This window comes from Manis javanica, chromosome 2 (genome assembly GCF_040802235.1).
Source record: "Manis javanica isolate MJ-LG chromosome 2, MJ_LKY, whole genome shotgun sequence".
Classification (NCBI taxonomy): Eukaryota; Metazoa; Chordata; class Mammalia; order Pholidota; family Manidae; genus Manis; species Manis javanica.
Window position 1 is genome coordinate 31,621,312 of NC_133157.1, and position 19,757 is coordinate 31,641,068.

The 19,757-nt window shown below is 47.5% G+C and overlaps 1 protein-coding gene across 1 annotated transcript in view; it reads left to right on the forward strand.

Annotated features, from left to right (window-relative positions):
- Nucleotides 1-19,757, forward strand: part of GABBR2 (gamma-aminobutyric acid type B receptor subunit 2) — a 328,260-nt gene that overhangs the window by 94,162 nt on the left and 214,341 nt on the right. The window contains exon 2 of the mRNA XM_073227151.1: nucleotides 16,163-16,300. Within this exon, the coding sequence (XP_073083252.1) occupies nucleotides 16,163-16,300 (138 nt within the window). The remainder of the gene's footprint in view (nucleotides 1-16,162; nucleotides 16,301-19,757) is intronic.

Genomic DNA, 19,757 nt, shown 5'->3' on the forward strand with positions numbered 1-19,757 from the left:
TCCTCCAACCTGAGAGGTGGCCAGCGGAGGATGTCCCTGACAGAACACAAGCCTGACAATGGAGATGGGGCGGCAGGATTGGGAAGCCTGGTTGTCATGTCAACAGATTGGCCCGAAATAGCAAGGGGCGGGTCCCCATATGGTGCCTGTCGTGACCAAACCACCCGTTCCTTCCCTGGCAGGGCTGGGGCTGGACCAGGGTTTAGAGGAGTGAAGGTGGGGGGGACTGGTGAGGACACCCCCTCATATTGCCTCTGGAGGGACCAGACGGGGTGGGCTCTGTCCTGGGGTGGAGCCCAAGAAGGGGACTCCGAGACCAGTGCCTACTCCCAAGGCTGCCGTGACCCCTTCCACTCCCCACCTGGGTAGTCAGCAAACCTTCCCTGAGCACCTCTTGCCTACTGGGGTCAGTGGGGGGCCCAAGGAGAGTAAACCAAGGAGCCAAGGAAGCTGAAGCACAGAGGGGCTGAGGAACTGGCCCAAGGCCAGTCTGCCAGTAAGTAGGAGACTTGAACCCAGGTATCTGGCTCCAGACTCAGATCCCAGACCATTGTGCTCTAGGACAGAGCCCTGCCCTCAGCCACATTACAGGGGCTGCCCTGGGCCTTCCACCCCAGAAGGTGCTGGGTTAGCTCAGAAAGGGCATCTCACCCAGCAGAGGCTTCCACAGGGAGGCCAGGTGTACCAGGCTGGGCCAGGCACAGACAGTGGGAACGTGGCTGCATGCAGAAGCAACGTCCTGTCCACGGAGTTGGGGGCCTGTTGCCAGGTGAGAGGAGCAGAGGGTCTGGGGCCTGGGAGTGTCTGCCCCAGCTTGCTAAGTGACTTGCTGTGTACTCTGGACAGCTTCCTTCTCTTGTTTCCTCTCCAGTATCATCATGCATGGAGGGCAGAGGGGAGCAGGACGTGGCCTCCAGCCTCCTGGCTGGACACAAGTCTGCCCTCTGGACATGAGGCCATTTTGTGCTTCTCTGTATTCATTATGTAGTTTCATTTTGATTTCTGTATAGTTTCTTTGTAAAGTGTCATTTGAAAAACACTTTCCTGGTCTGGCAGAGAACAAAGGCATGCGTTTTCTCTCCATACTTAGGCTCAGAGAATAAGGAGGAACAAATTTTGTTCCCCTTTTACAGATTAGGAAACTGAGCCCAAGTCAGCCATGAGTCCTGTCCTGGCCTCCTTCCCCACCCCCTTGTCAGCCTCTCTTTCCATTTCTAAGTGAACAGTTCAGGGGCCTCCTGCTCATTCGCACTGCTGTGCAGCCCCCCCCGCATATCCATCCCACAAACCCCAAGTCCCAACGGCTGAACACCGACTCCCCGGCCCCTTGGTGACCAGCATTCTACTTTCTGTCTATGAATTTCACTTCCTGCTTGATTTTTTTTTAATTTTGAGACAAACTGCATTCAAATAATTTTTCAAGGCTTGGGAAGGATCTGTTAAACCTAAAAAGAAAACGATGTAACAATTTCACAGCAAGGTTGCTAATAAGAGCAAATATAATCAAAATTTTTTCTGCATGAAAAGGAATAAACCCTGAAAAACTCTCCTATACTGTTTATAGGATTTATGAAAATAATTTTACTTTGCCCTCCAGCTGGGAAAGGGCCCTGGTGCCTGTGACTGGTGTTTCTGGAGCAGCGCCCTGGGAGTAGGCAGTGTGGAGGCCACAAGCAGGCTTACTTTCACCCTGCATCTGGGCCGGGTAACCTCATGCTAGATAAGTAAAATGTTAGTAAATGTTAGCTGCCTTCCCAGCCCCTGCTGGGCTTGCGTGTTGGCCCTGCGGGTGTCCCCACCAGCCTGTGAACTCTTGGACAAGAGGCCGGGCTCTGACTTGTTTCCTTGCGTTTGCCCTGTGCCTGGCACACTGTAAACGCCTGGGGCATCAAACTTAACAAACAGCATTTAAGACTAAGGGCTCTTGGGTATCTGCCCCATTTAGACCCTATAAGTGTGTCCTAGGGTTAGGCGTTCCAGCATGGCTTCCCTGTTTTACAAAGAAGGGAGGTGCAGGGATGTGAGCCCCTGACAGGAGTTGGGATGGGTGTCCCTGAGAGTCTGCACCTCCCCTTGGCTTTCCACAGGAGGCTGCTCCTGGAGCTTTGCCAGCCACGGGGTCAGGGGGTCCTGCAGTGGGGCTTCCTCAGAGTGGATCATACCCCTGAGCGCTCTGGTCCCAAGCAGCTGTCTCAAGATCCACAGGAGCCTTCCCAGGGCCCCAGCCTTAAAGGAATCTCATCCTGGAGCGCACCCCTCCCACCCAGCACTTCCTCCCTGGGACCTGCGCATCAAAAGAATTACTTCTCCTGGAGCCTCCCTGCTCCTCTAGGCACGTGTGGTCTGGCTCTCCAGATAGACTTCAAGCTGAAAGCTCTTGCTCCCCTTTTCTAGGCCAGAGGAGGCTCCACAACCTTCAGAGCCCAGGGCTAGCCCCATGCACTGCAATCTGGGTTGGCAAAGCCATGATGGGTCTGGGGACCACCTAGCAGGATGTCAGCCACAGGGTGGGGGTGGGGGCTTAGGCAAGAATTGGGTCCTGGAGATACAGACCAGCGAAGGTGTTAGGGACTGGGATATGGAAACAGGGGGTTGAGATGGGGCCCAGCTGGCCCAAGGTTGTCTATGCAACTAAGATCCCTGAAGTCAACTTCCAAGGAAGGTCAGCACTGTGTCCTTGGGATCAGGTGGCCATGGGTGTGGGAACTGGGGAAGCAGATGGGAGTATTGGGGTGCAGGACAAATTGCCTCTTAAAAGGACAAAGACAGCAGCAGCTTGCACTGTGGGGAGATGCAAGGGTTTGTGACAGACCAATTGGAAGGTCCCTGGAGTAGAGTCCTCTGGTTGTGGTGATGTGTGACAGAGGCCCAGTCTTCATCCATCAGGCATGGGGTGGGAAGTGACTGCCTTGTCCCAGCTGGAGGACAAGAGAGGAACCTAATTAACTCCAGCTGAGCCACTGCTGATGGAGGGCAGGCCTCCTGAGTAATGAGTGTGGCTGATGGGGGAGACGATCCCACTCATCCTGCAGTCACCATTCATCTCCAACATCCCGTGAGTGTTTGAGTGCAGGCGGGGTCTGTGTCAGGCCACAGACTTCTGGCGGAGCCAGGGGGACAGCTCCTGTCCGTGGAATGACTGAAGGGTTTAGGGATGTGGGTCCCCAGGGAAGGATGGTGCAGCAGGCAGCCAGCCAACACCTCACCTGCGTTCAGTCCATCTCCCCACTGGACCCCTGTGCTGGCCTCATTACCCATCCCCTTGTCCAGCCTCTCTTTCCTCTAATAACGTCCTTCAAGTGATGGCCAGGGTTATCTTCCCATCTCAACTCTGATGATGTCATTTTCAGGTTTAAGCCATTTTAAGAATGCCCTAGCGTTTAATAGGTACAGATCTTTTCTGTTTGGGATGATGAAAAAATTCTGGAAATGGTGATGGTTACACAGCATTGTGAGTGCACTTAATGCCACTGAACTGTACACTTAAAAATGATGCAAATGGTTAAAAAACAAAACAAAACACAAACTGCCTAGGGCCCCCAGAGGAGGGTGCAAACTCTTACACTGGTGCTCAGGGCCCGCCAGAGGCTGCCCCACCCTCCCATTTCAATCCCACCTCGCATTTCCCCAGTCACCCACTGAGCCCTCCCAGAAAACCATTTGCTGCTCCTAGGAGACTTACCCCACTTCTCCTGTGTCCTTGCCGCTCCTCATGGACTTTCAGGACACTGGTTCCCCTCTCCTGCTGGCCAAGGTGCACCTTGGGTCCCTGGCACTTGCATGGGGCTCTCTTGTCTCTTGGGCCAGGTCTGGCCGATTAACTCCATTTAACTGCTGGCTGAACCCCTCCAGCATTTTATTTTTCCTTCGCCCTTGGCAACCAGCAGCATTCCAGGAGACAGCTGTTCCACCAGCTTGGGCCACTGATGGACTGTGAGCATTCAAACCCCCCTTGCTGAGAGAGAAACCAGCCTTTTCTGGGGTGTCCCGCTGAAAACTGGGGGGTGTTTGCTGCCATAGCATAGCCTGGCCTCTCGTTTTATAAGTGAAGCCCAGGCAAGACTGAGGTCACAGGGTGAGGCAGTGGCAGTCCTGGGCCCCTCGTCCAGGCCCGCATCATGCCCCTGATGTAGCTGCGTTTACTCTCTTTGGTTTCTTTCCCTATTGGCCATCCTCATCCCTGGGTCCCATCAGAGGCTGTTAAAACTGACTCATTTGACAGGCCCATTGATAACATGTGCTAGTCAAACCCAGGCCTTAGAGCCCTTTATTTAATGGGCCTCTGAGTAGTGAGTTCTGCTGTGGACACATGCCTTCCCCACCCTCAGGGGTCTGGGCCAGGTTGCTCATTAAGCCTCATGCCCGGACCGTTGCCTCCCCCTCCCAGCAGGCCTTCTTCCCCGTAGGGCCTTCTTCCCCGTAGGGCCTTCTTCTTCATGCCACTACCAGAGGCATTTGGGTAAGCACAGAGTCCATCCTGGCATGCCCCTGGTTAACGTTCTGCAGTGGCTCCTGTTGCTGAAAGGAAAGAAACCACACTCTGCCTGGTGTTCAAGCTTCCCCACGGGGCTGGCTCAAGCCAGTCTGCCCCCACCCATCCCTCTCCTGCCACAGAAGCAGAGACTCGGTTCCTCCTGGATGCCCTTGAACTTCCCCACCTCCAAGCCTTTCCATCTCAGCCTGGGGTGCCTCTCCACCCCTCGGTCTCATCCTCAGCTTTCGAGGCTCAACTCAAATGCCCCTCCCCCAAAAGTCTTGGCTGGATATCTCAGTATGATTTGAATATTCCTCCCTTTGTGTATGACTTGTATGTCTATCATAACTTTGATCCTGCCTGTGTTACAGCTTTTTGTTTCAATGTCCTTTCTCCCTTGCTGATGGCCCAGACCATATGTAACCTTTCCTGTGTCCCCAGCACCTACCCCAGGATCTGGCTCTCAACCATCCCTCATGGGTGCTAATGGAAAGAACAGTGTTCTGTAACTCCTGACGCAAACCTCCAGCACAACTCGTACCACATTCTCCTAAATATCCCTGTGCCTCTCACCAACTCTAGATTATAAATCCCTGGAGGGAGGGGTTGTGTCACCCACCTCATACCTGCCTACCTAGCCCAGGCCCTCCGCAAATGTTGGACAGGTGTACCCATCTGCTTAGCACGGTGCAGAGGCGCCCGTGGAGTGGAAAGGAGTGGAGGTGGCACGTGGCCAGAATGCCATCCCTCTTCAGCAGGTGACCTGGGCCCCCATCCCCAGCAGAAGGGATGACAATTCGTGATATTTGTGAAAACCTGTGGTAAGAAGCACCCCCTCCTGATAGGCAGCCGCATATGCTTTGTGTCTGTGACCCTGACTTTTACAAATGTCACACCTGCAAATGCAGGAGGACTTAATGACAGCTAACTAGGAAACGCAGTTTGTATCCACCCGTCTTTGAAAAACCCTGGGTTTTTAATCGGCTTTACCAGTATAGAAGAGAGATGTGTGCTGTGGCTCCATTATCCTCAGATAACACAGACCGTAGCTGGCCGGGAATTCAGAGTGACAGCTTCAGGGAGCACACAGAAATGCCAGTTTCTGTCAGCATCAAGGATGGGCAGTCTGGCTATCTGGAGACTTACAGAAACAGGTGGTCCGTCCATCACCCTGGGGAAAGGGTGTGAAAAATCTCAAGATGGCTGGAGTTAATAAGCTTATTGGGACAGAGACACAGAATGACCACTTTTATTTCAGGCTGTATCCACCATGCAGCAGTAATTTCATCCAGCCAGTATGTGTTGAACACCTATTTGGAGTCAGGCTCTGTGCTGGGCACAGGGGACAGAGGGAACTAAGATAGCCCAGTGCAGTAAATCTGGTTATGTCCCTTAAATAGTGGTTTGATGACAGTGTTCTGAAGAATAGGGGGAAATTTTTTAAATGTATAGCTTTCTACCTTTCCCTGTAATCTTTCTTTATCTCTCTTTAAAATTGTTTCACCTTTCTCTAAGTTTCCCAGGTGTTTTGATTTCTTAATGCTTCAAAATTTTCACAGCAGGTGGTAAGAATGTTTGTCAGTGCAGCTAATGGCAGTAACAAGCACCCCTGTGTTCCAGTGGTTTCATAGATTAAGGTCATTTCTTGCTCACGTCATAGTCAAATGCAGGTCAGAGGGGTGTGTGGAAGGGGTCCTCTGAGAAGCAGACGCCCAGACAAAATGAGAGGTGCCCTGGGAAAGAAAAAGGGGAGCAGGAGCTGAGAAAAGCAGGACAGGGTTCCCACTAGGGGCCAGGCTGACACGGGTGAAGGAGAGGGGAAGGGAGGAGGAGGGAGGGAGGGGCGTGGGCACTGGTGCAGCTCTGAGAAAGGCTCGGCCAGACCACAGGAGCTCCAGGTTTGCCCACAGTTGAGTCCTGTGCTGGCCAGAAATAGTGAGCCGCTGTTCCACCACAGTGCTCAGGCGAGGGTCTGGGCTGCCTGCGAGAAGTGCGGCATACCCCAAACACACTGTTCCTGGAGGCTCTCAGCTTGCGAGGCTGCCCTCCTTGTGACAGCTTCTTTTGAAGTGGTGGTGCCCCTCAGTGAGGGCCACAGGAATTCGGGGCTGGGGGTGCCCCCTGTTCCTACATCCTTGGAGTCTTTTCCACTCACTCTGTGGATGGATGTGAGCACAGAGCACCCACGGAATGTCTTGTAGGCCAATCCTGGGCATGGTGCACACCACCTTTGCTCACATCCCATTGCCCAAAACTCAGCCCAAGGGAGACTGGGGAATGTGGTGTCCCCGAGTGCCCAGGAAGAAGAAGCGAGCACAGAGATCACAGAGCACAGATTCAGAGTGTGAATCCCAGCTCTGCCCCCTACGCTGTGTAAAACTGGGCAAATTACTCACTGCTCTGACCCTCAGTTTCTTTATCTGTTAAACTATAGATAACAAGAGGACACGCTTCTCAGGGTTGTTGTGAGGATTAAGTGAATTAGTATATATAAAGAAATTAGAATAGTGCCTGGCACAAATAAATGCTATGTTATTATTACTACTATTATTTCCAAATTTAATGTCAGTAAACGTTTCTTGAATATCTACTCTGTTCAAGGAATTTTTATTTGTCACAAGGACTTATTTGTTTCTCCTGGCCCTTAGTAGATGCTCGGAAAATGCTTGAATGAATTAATTTCAATGGAAAAACAATACAGTGTGTGTTTACAGTTGGCCATAGTACTGGGCTAATTTTTGTCATGATTTAACAATAATTAATGTAGAGTCCTGGTCTTTACCTCAGAAAGGCAACCGCATAAAAACAGTAGGAGGGGACTTAGATGGTTGAGAATGCATCCTGGGTATGAAATACCTACCAGTTTAAAAATCACCTTCTGTCTTTATAAAACTATTAGGCGCTTTAAAAAAAGTTCATGTAAAACAAGTAAGTACAAGAAGAGAGTAAAAATAAAAATCACTCAAAATCTCACCATCTTTAACATTACATGACTCTCATGCCAGACATCTCTCTATACATATAAATACATGGACAGAAATACTTTTATTAAATGAAATAATTATTGCATGCTGTTTAAAACTAATGTTAAATTTTATGTATTTGAATGTCACAGAAGAAAATTAGGAAAATAAAGCAGAAGGAATTGCTCAACATTGAGCAGTTTTGCCTTCTCTGCAGAAAATATTTGTTTTTAAAATATCTAAGGGTAATAAAAGATTATGAAAAGCAGTGAGGTTAGAGTCCTGGCTTTTAAACTGCAGTTTTCAATTTTGAAATGGTATCAGTTAAAGTCCTTCTGTGGAAGAAGAGGAAATTTGCAGTCTTACAAGTCCTTCTCCTTCCTTTGTCTTCTGAGTTTTATGTTGCATTTTTATCTTGATATTGCCAATTGTTTCATGTGAAATGTGTCCAGCTCCCACAAACACTCCTTTTTATGAAAGCCGTCTGTTCCTGAGAGCTATGTTTTGATCCATCTTTTGGTTGCAGGGATATTATCATCAAGTGGTTTTTTCTTCCCCCCAAAAAGATTCATGGGTGTTTTGTTACCAAGATTATGCATGCTGATTTTATAGTTTGTACTGGCAGTGAACTCTGTCAAGTATGTGCCAAAGGGAAGGACTGCAGACTTAGTTCGCATTAATAGAAGTTTATGCTCAGAATTGGGAGGTGATCATTTTGTTCACTATGGCTAGGTATGCACTGAATAAACCAATCAGGAAAAGACAACCCAATAAAAAATGGGCAGTCACCAGTCCAAAAGAGGAAACAGAAACACCTATACGCATATGAAAAGATGGTTTATCCTCTTTAATAATCAGAAACATACACGTTAAAATGGCATATTAAATACCCAGAAAACTGGCAAAAGTTTAAGTTGGTAAAGATGTGAAGTAGTAGAATCTCTAAAACACTGCTGGTAGGAGTGTTAAATGGATAAAACCACTTTGAGAAAATGTGGGAAATCCTGTAATTCAATGATTCCATTTCCAGGTTCATACTCTAGAGATTATGCATATGTGTGCCAAGAAGTATACATAGGGATGGTCAGCTCTCTTGTTTATGGTAGCAACCAAACACAACACTGGAAATAACCCAAGTGTCCATCAACAGGGGAATGAACAAATAAACCATGGCATATTTATTTGTGATACTCCACAGCTAGGAAAATGCATGAACTGCAACTATGTTCAGCAACAAAAATCTCACAAAAAGAATGTGAAGCCATAGAGGCAAATTTCAGGCAAAACATGCAGCATGATTCCACTTATACATACATTTAAAAACAAGTGAAATGAAATTACACAGTGTGTAGGAAACGTATACATACAATGAAACAGTAACGAAAGTGAACAAGGATAGACACAAAATTCAGACTAAGGGTTCCCCCTGGGTATGGGCATGTGCAAGTGGGCACACAAGGGCTTCAACATAAGCTGAGGGTTGAAGATACTCTATGTTCATATTGCTATTTTTCATAGTTTATGTTAGTTATACATATGTGACATATTCTTTTCTATGAGTGAAATATTTTATAACAACAAATTCTTATTTAAATAAAACAGTGTTATGAAGTAACACTGCCTGGTATTGAACCCTTATCATTTTTGTGACCCTGGGAAAGTTATTTAACTTTCTGAATCTCAGTTCCCTACTCTGAAAGATGGAAAAAATAAGAGTTGTACCTTGTAATAATGTTGTGAGGAATGAACAGGATAATCTTCATACAGTTCTTAGAACTGTGCTGAACACACAGTGAGTGCCAGTACATGTTAGCTAGCGTTTTTGTGTGTGTGTGCAGGGCAGATGGAGATATTTGGGGGTGTATTCCAGAAACACCTGTCCTCTGAGGCCTCTCCAGAGTATGCCCACATTTGGGAAGGTGTGAAGCCATATCTTATGACAATTAAAAGAGATATGGGTTGTTTGGCCTGAAAACATCTCACAGAGTCAGGCTGACTGAATTTCAGTATCTGAAGGGCTCTCATGTGGGTGGAGAACTATATGTGTTCTAGGAGGTTCTAGGGGTAAGTAAAGTAAGGCTAGTGGCCCAAATCTGGCTGCTGCCTGTTTTTGTAGATAAAATTTTATCAAAGTACAGCTATGCTCATTTGTTTATGGATCATGTATGGCTGCTTTTGTGCTATCAAGTGTTTAGAAGTTGCAAAAGAGACCATACGGCCTGCAGCCTTAAATATTTACTGCCTGGCCATCTATGGGAAAAGTTTGCTGACCTTGCTCTAGAATGAGAACTTGGAACAGGAAATGCAAAATGAGGGTGATTTCAAGACCATCGTAAGAACTTTCTAAGAAGCAGAGCTGGCTCATGACAAATGAGTTCCTGGTGGGCGAGTGAAACCTCTGCTACTGGAGGGATATCAGGATGACTTCGTATCTGGGGCAGGTTGAACCTGTTAGCTTCTAAATTCTCCTTCATTCGTGAAATTCTGTATGGAGTAATTCCCAGTTTCAAATTGCTCTTTATTAACTCTGACATTTTCTTGGCATTTTTACATTTTAACTCTCAGCAACATTTTCTTTGAAAGTTTTAAGTCAAGAAGGTATTTTAATTTTTTAAAAATGAGATTTAAGTGAGAATGGATTTTACTCTACAGTTCCTTTTCATTAAAAAAAAATTTGATTTTCATGGCTTTTGGATCTATGTGCATTTGTAGGTGCTGAATTTTAAGAGCCTACATGTGCCAATTATGATTTCTCTGTGACGGGTCCATCCATACAGGTAGGGAGAAGCCATTGGAAATAAAATAGTAGAAGGGAGTTTGGAGGTAGTGAGCATGAGCTACTGTAGATGTGGAGTCCGCGAAAGGCAAAGAGAAAAAGTCCTGGAGAGAACAAGGGAGGGAGGGACGGTAACAGTTACTGAGGACCTGCTCTGCCAGAGCCCATGGCCAAGTGGCGAAACTGCAGATGAGAGCAGCCAGTGATGCTGTGAACACCTGCACGTGCATGTGAACTGTGATGCGACTGCCTCCCCTGTCTGCTAGTCGGGTGTGGCCATGCCAGTGTCAGAATAGTCTCTAGAGGCGAGTGGGGAGTTTCTGGTGTAGGAAGCGGGAGAGTAGGAAGACGTGATAAAGCCTGCAGCTTTTGTCCCGGCCCCAACAACACCCTTATCAGGGCTCTGAGAGCAATGCATCAAAACCCAAATTGCTCAAAGACAACTTGCCATACATAATTTCTCAGAATGATGGCTTTGCCCAGTGACCAGCTCACTAAAAACCATCTGACAAACACCTTAAATGGGGGATAGAGAGACTTCGGCATTTTCCTGGCTCCTGCAGGGGTGGAGCCAAAGTCCACAAGAAAAGGACTGTAATAAACAGGCATTAGGGCAATGTCTCCAGGTACAGCATTCAAGAAGGACCAAAATGTGAAATACAGGGGTTATTGACTTTCACCTGAGCTGGAAGGACAAATCCTTGTGCAATGGCTGTGTGAGGCATCTGCAAGGAATCCCTCAAGAACTCAAACTTAGAGAAATGCCCCCGTGATCCGATGAACTGAGCACCAGGTAAACTGATGGCAGTGGAGTAATGTCAGGGAGTGGCCTCCAGCACATGTGCTCAAGGGCCTGGCTCGGCCAGCCTCGTCCGCAGGACGCTCACCTGCCCTTCCTGAGGCCAAAGACAAAAATCATACATGCAAGGATTTCAAGGTCATCTCCTTCTTGGTTTCAGACATTTCTTGCTACAACAATCAAATCCTCTTTTCAAATTAAGTAATACATAGAATGTTGATGCTGAATACAGAACGGATACAAGGAGAGGTGCTGGTTGAAGGGACGGTCAAGTGCCCAGAGCCCTTATCTCGGGCCTCAAAGCATCTCTGCCAGGTCCTAGGCCCCCACGGGGCTGAGTTTGAAAACCTTCAAGCTGGTCTAACCATGAAGACTCAGCTTTGGTCAGCTGGAAAAGTGTATTTGGGACATTAGTCGTGTCAGGCAAGGAGATGGAATATTAATAACAGTGAGGGAGAATAGCATCTAATTTGAGACAGATATGGCCATGTGATTTTTCTTTGTTATTCACTGTGAAAGTGCTTTCTTTAGGGAGCCAGGTAATTCCCGGTGCCCGTAGGTGTTTTCTCCTGCCTCAGGTCAAGAATGCTGACCAGGAGGAGGCCTGGGCTTGCTGTGTTATCCTGGGGAAGAAGGTCCATTCTAGAAGAATGCTAGCTGGCACCTTCCCATGGCCTGTTGAGCTGAGTTCTCCAGATTCAGATTATTGAGAAAGCTCTGAACTGGGAATCCCGTGATCCTTCCCTAATCCTGGTAGGACAAGTGGACAAGTCCCTTCTCCTCTTTAATTGTTGGCGTCTGCATTAGAAAAGGAGGGTGCAGGGCTGGCTAGATTAGTGATACCCACACATTTGAATTTCACACACCATAAAAGGCTAAAGGAACAGGGTGGGAGGGAACATGGAACAGAAACTTACATAAAAAAAACCCCACACTTTTATTTTGTTGCTTTAGGACACTGAAAACCCTCCTTCACAGAGAAATATTTCAACACTATACAAACCATGAAGGATCTAATCTGTAAATTAAGGGTAGTTCTTTAAATGCAGTATATTTAATTTTAAGGAAAACCTCACTATAGTATGCTTACTTTTTCTCAGTTTACTTCACTGTGTTAATTTTCTGTTGCTGCTGTAACAGCTTGCCACAAATGTCATGGCTTACACCACAACCATGTGTTGTCTTACAGTCCATAGACCAGAAGTCCAGGTACTGCATGACCATTGGGTCCCCTGCTCAGGGCTTCACTAGGCCACAGCCAAGGTGTCAGCTGGGCAGGGCTCTTACCTGGAGGTTCCCTTCCACGCTCAGGTTGCTGGCAGAGTTCCATTCCTTACAGTTATGGCACTGAGGATTCCTTTTCCTTGACATGTGGCATGATTTATTTTCAAGCCAACAATGACACATCAAATTCATGTCATGCTTGGAAACTCTAATTTCTCCTCTACAACCAGCAAAAAAGCATTCTACTTTTCAGGACCTGTGTGATTACATTGAACCACCTGAATAATCCTTCAAAGTCAGCTGATTAGTAACCTTAGTTACATCTGCAAAGTCCCTTTTGCCAAGAAACAACATATTTGTGAAAGTAAGACCAAGGAGCAAAGGTCACGGGGGCCAAAATTCTGACTTCTGCACCCAGTCTGGTGAAAACTGAGTCAGAGAAACATTTGCAAACAATAGAAGATTCTTCCAGCTCAAATACTGGTTGTCAAGTATTCTCATATTCTTGAGATGACATATTCACAAGTTGTGAGGAATCAGGATATCATTACTAATACAGAATCTTGCACAGACTAGGTACTAGGGAAATGTTTGCTGAGCAATCAAGTATTAATAAGTTCATTCATGCTAATATTTTAATGCAACTTGTAAATCTTGAGGTACTGTATTACCATTGTCATTAGTTACAGATAAGAAAACAAGGTAAAATCATTACAGGAATGTATTAATTCAATAAATCATGATAGAAACAATGAAAACATGAACTGCTCTGTTATATTTGCTTGTGCTCTGCTGAGGGTGGGAACTTGCTTTCAGTCAAGAACAGGGACAATAGAGGGCCCAAGAAGCAATAAGGACTTCATCTTCTCACCTCCCTCCATCCCTTCTTTCTTTCCATCTTTCTCTTCTTTTCCTTTCTTTATTGCTTTCTTGGCAAAAAAATTCAGTTGGCCATTTTTTAAATTAAAATTTAAAAGTGGAATTATTTCCTGACTCTCTGGTGGTGCATTCTGGACTCTCTAACCTGGAGTTCAGAGCCCTCCTTAGCCATAGCCCAGGCCACTTTGTCCTCACTCAGTCTGAGCACCTGACCCCAGAGCCCTCCCTGGCTGTCCCCCAGCACTGAGCACTGTCCCCCGTGCGACATGCCACCTGCACCCCTGTCTCACTGCCTCTACCAGACAGTGACAGTCTGAGGCCAGGAACTACACTGGACTACTTTTCTATCTCTACTGGTACCTACCATGGTTATACTCCAGAGTCTCTCAAATACATGAAGAGGGAGCAGTAAAAATGAACCCACACTCATTCCACACTGTGGTCATTTAATGGAAGGGAAGGGGGGAGCAGAAGAGGAGGACACAGAATGGAGAGGGAGACAAAAATAAGCAGAGAGACATGTAAGTAGGAAGAGAGGGGAGGAAGCAGGTGCAGGGAGAAGGCCGGTGGACTCGTGCAGGCTCCAGCGGATTCTTTCAGAGTCCTTACTGAGGCTGAGGCATAACCTCGGGGAGAGAGCAGTGAACACAGAGACAGGAATCCTTGCCCTTAGGTGGCTTACATTCTGGTGGAGAGGTCAGCCATATGCAGGCAAATACAAAATAGACAACATGATTTCAAATAATTTTAAGAATGATGTTAAGGCAATAAATAGGGTGGCATGTTAGAGAATAGGGGTGGGGAACACTTTGGGTAGGGAACAGTGACAACTTCTCTGAAGAGGTAATAGGTATGCTGAGACCTGAATGATGAGAAGGAGTGAGTCATGTTGTTCCTGGCAAAGAAAACAGCAAGTGCAAAGGCCCAGAGGCAGGAAAGAAATTGCTTTCCATTTCAAGGAACAAAAAAGAGGCTGGTGAGCTTGTACCTGGTGAAAGTAGAAGGGAATAAGGTCTGAGTGGGAGCAGGGCTGGTCTTGTGGCTTCTTGTGTCCATTATGATAGGGAGGATTAAGAATGTTATAAACATATAAAGAATGCAAAGTAGTTATTGTATAATCAGTTAGCCTAACACTTAGAGCACTTTCAAACAGCCCTGCATAAGGGTCACCTGGCTTAAGGCCAGACATCTTAAAATCTCCAAAATGGACAAGATGTGCTGGTCTTCAGTGTTTTTCTTTTCTTTCTCCAAAGGTTGTAGTTTTAGTGCCTTGCTGGACATTAACCAATTTGGTATCAAATTTATCAATCTTATTTTATTTCTTATTTTTCCATTTGCTATAAAAATCTCTGTCCCTCATATTCTCTTTTCAATCCATTTTGTCTTCCTGCATATCTCCTTATTAATGAGTTAAAAAAAAGACTGACATGTGCCCACTATCAATTTTCATGAGAATTCTGTTTTTAACCTTTTGAGAATTATATTCTGATAGGAGTTTGGATTTTAAGAGTGTAGAAAGCTGGAGAGGAAGGACTGACTAATTTATGTTTACAAGGGGCCCTCAGATTGCTAGGTGGTGAACAGGCTTAACTGGGCTTCCGGGGAAGCAAAAAGCCCACTTAGCAGCCAGTGCCTCTGTCCAAGAGGACCACATGGTTAGAACGAGAGCCCCAAGAGGTGAAGAGGTGGGAAGTGGGTTGTGACTGACTTTGGACACTCGTGGACATTCGTCCTTGCTCACCTCCGTAGTGGATTGCTAGGGTCTGCCTCGGTGGGCAGTTTTCCTCTCCAGTATTGAGTCCTCGGCAGGGGCTGGGTCCGCCTTCTATGCTTCCTCAGCAGCCAGCTCTGGGCTGAACACAGAGCCGGCTTGGCAAGTGCTGGCTGAGCCAGTTCTTCCCTTTAACACCCCTTTCTCTTTCCCCTTCCTCCCCTCCTCTTCTTCCTCCTCCTCCTCTTCTTTTTTTTGTGATAAATATCCATAACATAAAATGTACCATTTGAACTATTTTTAGGTGTACAGTTCAGTGGCATTAAGGACTTCCACGTTGTTGTGTAGCCATCACCACACCCTCCATCTCTAGAATGCTTCCATCATCCCAAGCTGAAACTCTCACCTATTAAACACCAGCTGCCCCCCACCCACCCACCCCCAGCCCCAGCCCCAGCCCCAGGATACGTCGTTCCACTTTCCGTCTCTGTGACTCTGACTGCTCCAGGCACCTCATAGAAGTGAAAGCATGTGATATTTGTCCGTTTGCATCTGGCTTGTTTCACTTAACGTAAAGTCTTTAAGGTTCATCGTGTTGTAGCAGGGCTCAGTTTCCTTCCTGTTTAAGGCTGAAAAATACTCCGTTGTATGTATATCCCACAGTTTATCAATTCATCCACTAATGGGCATTTGGGTTGTTTGTGAACCCAAAATTTGGGTTGTGAAATTTGGCTATTGTGAATAATGCTGCTATGAGCATGGGTGTATAAATATCTCTTCCATCCCATGCTTTCACTTCCTTTGGGTATATACCCAGAAGTGGAATTACTGGATCAGACAGTAATTCTGCTTGACTTTTGAAGCACTGCTGTTTTCTGTTGTAGCTGCACCATTTTATATTCCCACCAACAAGATTCTAATATTTCTGCATCCTCATCAACACTTGTTATTTTCTGTTTTTTTGATAACAGCCTTCCTAATGGTATGGATTCATCTTCTTTTAAAATATAAATGACTGTAGAAGCGAAGACCTCAGCAAGGCATTTTGGGGCCCATTCTTCAATGTGCTCTGAAGGGAGATAGCTGGGGAGCCAGAGGTCCTAGGTGGGAGGGCGCTGGGGGGAGGAGAGCCAGGATGGGGGTACCAGGGCCATGCTTCACTGGGCTTGCCGCATGCGCTCAGGGCTGGCTTAAAGAGAAGCCCCACCAAGGGAGAACTGAGACCCAAAAGGTTTCCCATGAGGAGTATTTGTTTGTGTGAATCCACTGTTGGGCCTGTGTCCCTAGGGAAAGTTGTTTCTAATTTGGGCTTCTCTTTCTGTGTGTTGCTCCCTAGTGTGATAATGCGAAAGGGTTGAAAGCCTTCTACGATGCAATAAAATATGGGCCAAACCACTTGATGGTGTTTGGAGGCGTCTGTCCATCTGTTACATCCATCATCGCAGAGTCCCTCCAAGGCTGGAATCTGGTGCAGGTAAGGCCTGGGCCACCTTTGGTTGGGGGGCTGTCTCTGGCCACAAGTCTTTGGCAGGAAGCTTCCTTGCCCAACATGGTTCCTAAGTTGCCCAGTTTAGGCCTTCCTACTGGGTGGTTGCACAGCCTCCTGCTGCCCCTGCTTCCTGGCCTGACCCTCTGGCCTGTCCGGGCATTGCTGACACAGTGGATTTCTAAAGGGTAGCCTGACACCACCATGGTGTGTTTGAAATCTTTCAGTGACACCCTAGCTGATTTTCAGGGCCATCAGAGTCTGGCCAGTCTGCCTGTCCAGTGTCATTTCCTGTCCCTGCCACTCACTCCTTGCCTCAGTCCCTCCAAACAACGCACCTTTTCCCAAATGTACCTTGGACCTCAGGCCTCAGAGCCCTGCTCCCACTGTTCCCTTAAGCAGATGATCCCTTTTCTACTCCCTGCCAGACCTGTCCTCTCTGCTGGAATTCTCTTATCCACTAAGACTGCCTTTTTCCCTAGCTAAGCTTCTCCTGGGGCTCCTGGCCAGTTATTTGCTCTTTACAGTGGCAAATGTTACATACCATTGAATACTCCACCAGCGGGTATATGGTCTGCTGAAGGTGAAACTCATCAGTGCTAGCTGTTATCTGGAATTCTAGAAAGAAGAATATAGAGAGATATGGCAACCAGGATGAATAGGGCCCATGCACATGTTTTACTTCTTTGCTTTATCCATCCATCCATCCATCTATCCATCACTCCATCACCCATCCATCCATCCATCAATCCAAGAAATACAATGGGCAAATTACTATTGCCTGAAATTTTGGTAGACACTGCAGATTTACTGCTGAATAGAATGTTTGGACATGTCTTCTACCCTTGTGTAGCATACATTCTAGGAGAGAGACAGGCAGTAAGCAAGTAAACAATTAAGTAATAATACTGAGAGCTAATAATATTTGTCTAATATGGGTGTCAGTTTTACTACATACCAGACACTGTTCTGGGTACTTGTTTGCATTAACTTTTTTGATCCTCACAACTGCCCTATGCTATCAGTACTCATCCCCATTTTATAAATAAGGAAATTGGGGCACACAGAGGCTAAGCAATTTGCCCAAGTACCCTCAGCTTCTAGGTAATGGGACAGGTTTAAACTCAGGCAGTCCAGCCCTTGGTAAGGAAGCTGGGCTGGGATGAATATAAACAGGGTGATGGAGTAAATAATGACTACCTTGGTGCAGTCAGGAAAGGCCTCTTGGAGGAGCTGATATTTCAGCTGAGACCTGAAGAGTGCAAAGTAGCTGGCTGGGTAGATGGAATAGCAAATGCAGGTGCCTGTGCTGGGAAGAACCTGGCAGTTCAGGAAACATAAAAGAAGTCATAGGGCTGGAGTATAGTGGGTGAAGTGATGAAAATGGCAACGAGGACCAACTGGGAACCAGACTGCAGGGGTCTGATTCCACTCCACCTGCACTGACCGGGGCTTCTGTGAGCCAGGCTCATATGCGTTGGAGCTGAGGGTAGGGCCCCAGGCTCATGGCCCACAGGGCAAGTGGGAGTTGGCCATGGTGAAGAAGTGATAAGGGTGGAGTGGGGTTCCAGGGGAGGGCCACTCACGCAGCCCCGGGTCAAGGAAGGCTTCTCAGGGGAGGTGATGCAGAGCTGGCTGCAAAGGAGGAGAGGGTGTTGGACAGCTGGAGACATGGAGGAGAGCGCTGCTGGCAGGGGAAACTGGGCGTGCAAAAGCAAGAGGTGGGAAAGTGTGTGGGCTCGGGGAGCGTGAGTCATTTGCTGTGGCCAGAGCAGGCCACGCTGACTGTGGGCAGATACAATGGGAGATGAGCCAGAAAAGCAGCTCAGCCTGCTATGGTGCAAACCTAACCATAGACCTGGGAGTCAGCTCAGCTCAGTGTGCCATGGGAGGCTGGTTTGGAGCCCTGTAGGGCCCACAAACAGCTGTGAGACCTTGGTCGAGTCACTTAAATATTCTGTGCTTCACTGTCTTTCCTGAAAACTGAGGAGCACACCACTCTCCCTGGTCCTCAGGGCCAGGTGCTGCCCTCTGAGCCTCAGTCCTTCACCTGTAAAATCAGGGTAATAAGAGCACTGATTACAGGACTGCTGTATGGATTAATGATTAAAAAGTGAAGAGAACGGTCCCAAGCACATCCCAGGCACTGTGCTCCTCGTTCTAGTGTTGCTGTCACCTGTGCCCTGCCTCCTGCTCCTCCCCAAACACCCTGATTACTTGGCACTCCCAGCCTTTCCTGCAATACTGTTCCCACCATCCGAAACCTCCCAGTCTCCCCAGGTCCAGTGTGTCAAGTGCTACCCATTCTTAGACACCCAGCTTGAATCCTGCCTCTTCCAGGAAGCCTTTTCTTACTGTGCTATCTAAAGTAGTCCCTCTAGAAATTCTTTTTCTCACTTCCCACTGTTTAGTTCTGCCAGAGCCTGTCCCTCTCTTAGGGCTTTGCAGGTGTGGGGGCATGGTTGGCTGGACATGAGCTCCCTGAGGACAGAACCTGGGCTTGAGTTACTCCTGTGTTTCCTGGTACCTAACACTTCACAGACCTTACTAGGTGCCTGCTGAATGATTGGGGGATGGAGGGAGGGAGGATGGGACGGAGGGATGGAAGGATCTGCACATGGACATTTTGTCCAGACATGAGAGGCCAAGCTGCTCAGAAAATCCCCACCCAGCGAGGGACCCAAGCAGCCTCTGGACCTTTTCACAGCCTCACCTGTAACCTCCGAGGGGCTGCAGGAGCAGGCACAAGGTTGGAGACTCCTGGCTTGCCAGCCAGAGTTCCACGGCCTTACCATGAGCAAAACGGACCTCCAGCACAGAGGAGTTGACAAGACAGGAAACTGGGTCATGAGATGGGGGTTATATTAGTTATTTATTGCTGTGTAACAAATGACCCTGAAATTTAGTGGCTTAAAACAATAGTCATTTATTATTTCCTTATTTCTGGGGATCAGGAATTCAGACCCACAGAATGGGTTGTGTCTGCTCCATGGCATTTGGGGTCCAGCTGAAAGACTGAGGGATAGGGGCTGAGATCATCTGAAGGCTTGAGTGGGGCTGGAGGATCTGCTCTCAAGGTTGTGGCCTCACATGGCTGGCAAGTGGGTGCCTCTCCATGTGGGTCTCTCTGTAGGGCTGCTGGAGTGTCCTCATGGCCTGGAGGCTGACTTCCTCCAATGCAAGTCATTTAGGAGAACAAGGCAGAGGTGCAAAGTTTTTTCAGGCCTCGTTTCCAAAGTTGCACCCTGTTCTTTATGCTGTGTTCTATTTATTATATAGCTTAGCTCTCATTTAGTGTGGGAGAGGACTACGCAAGCAATGATGGGATGTGAGGATCACTGGGACCATCTGGGAGGCTGACTACCATAGGCACTAACATCTGGGAGGAAGGCAGAGGTTCAGGTTGCCCAGCAAGGGAGACTGAGTCCCTTCTCTCTTTCACAGA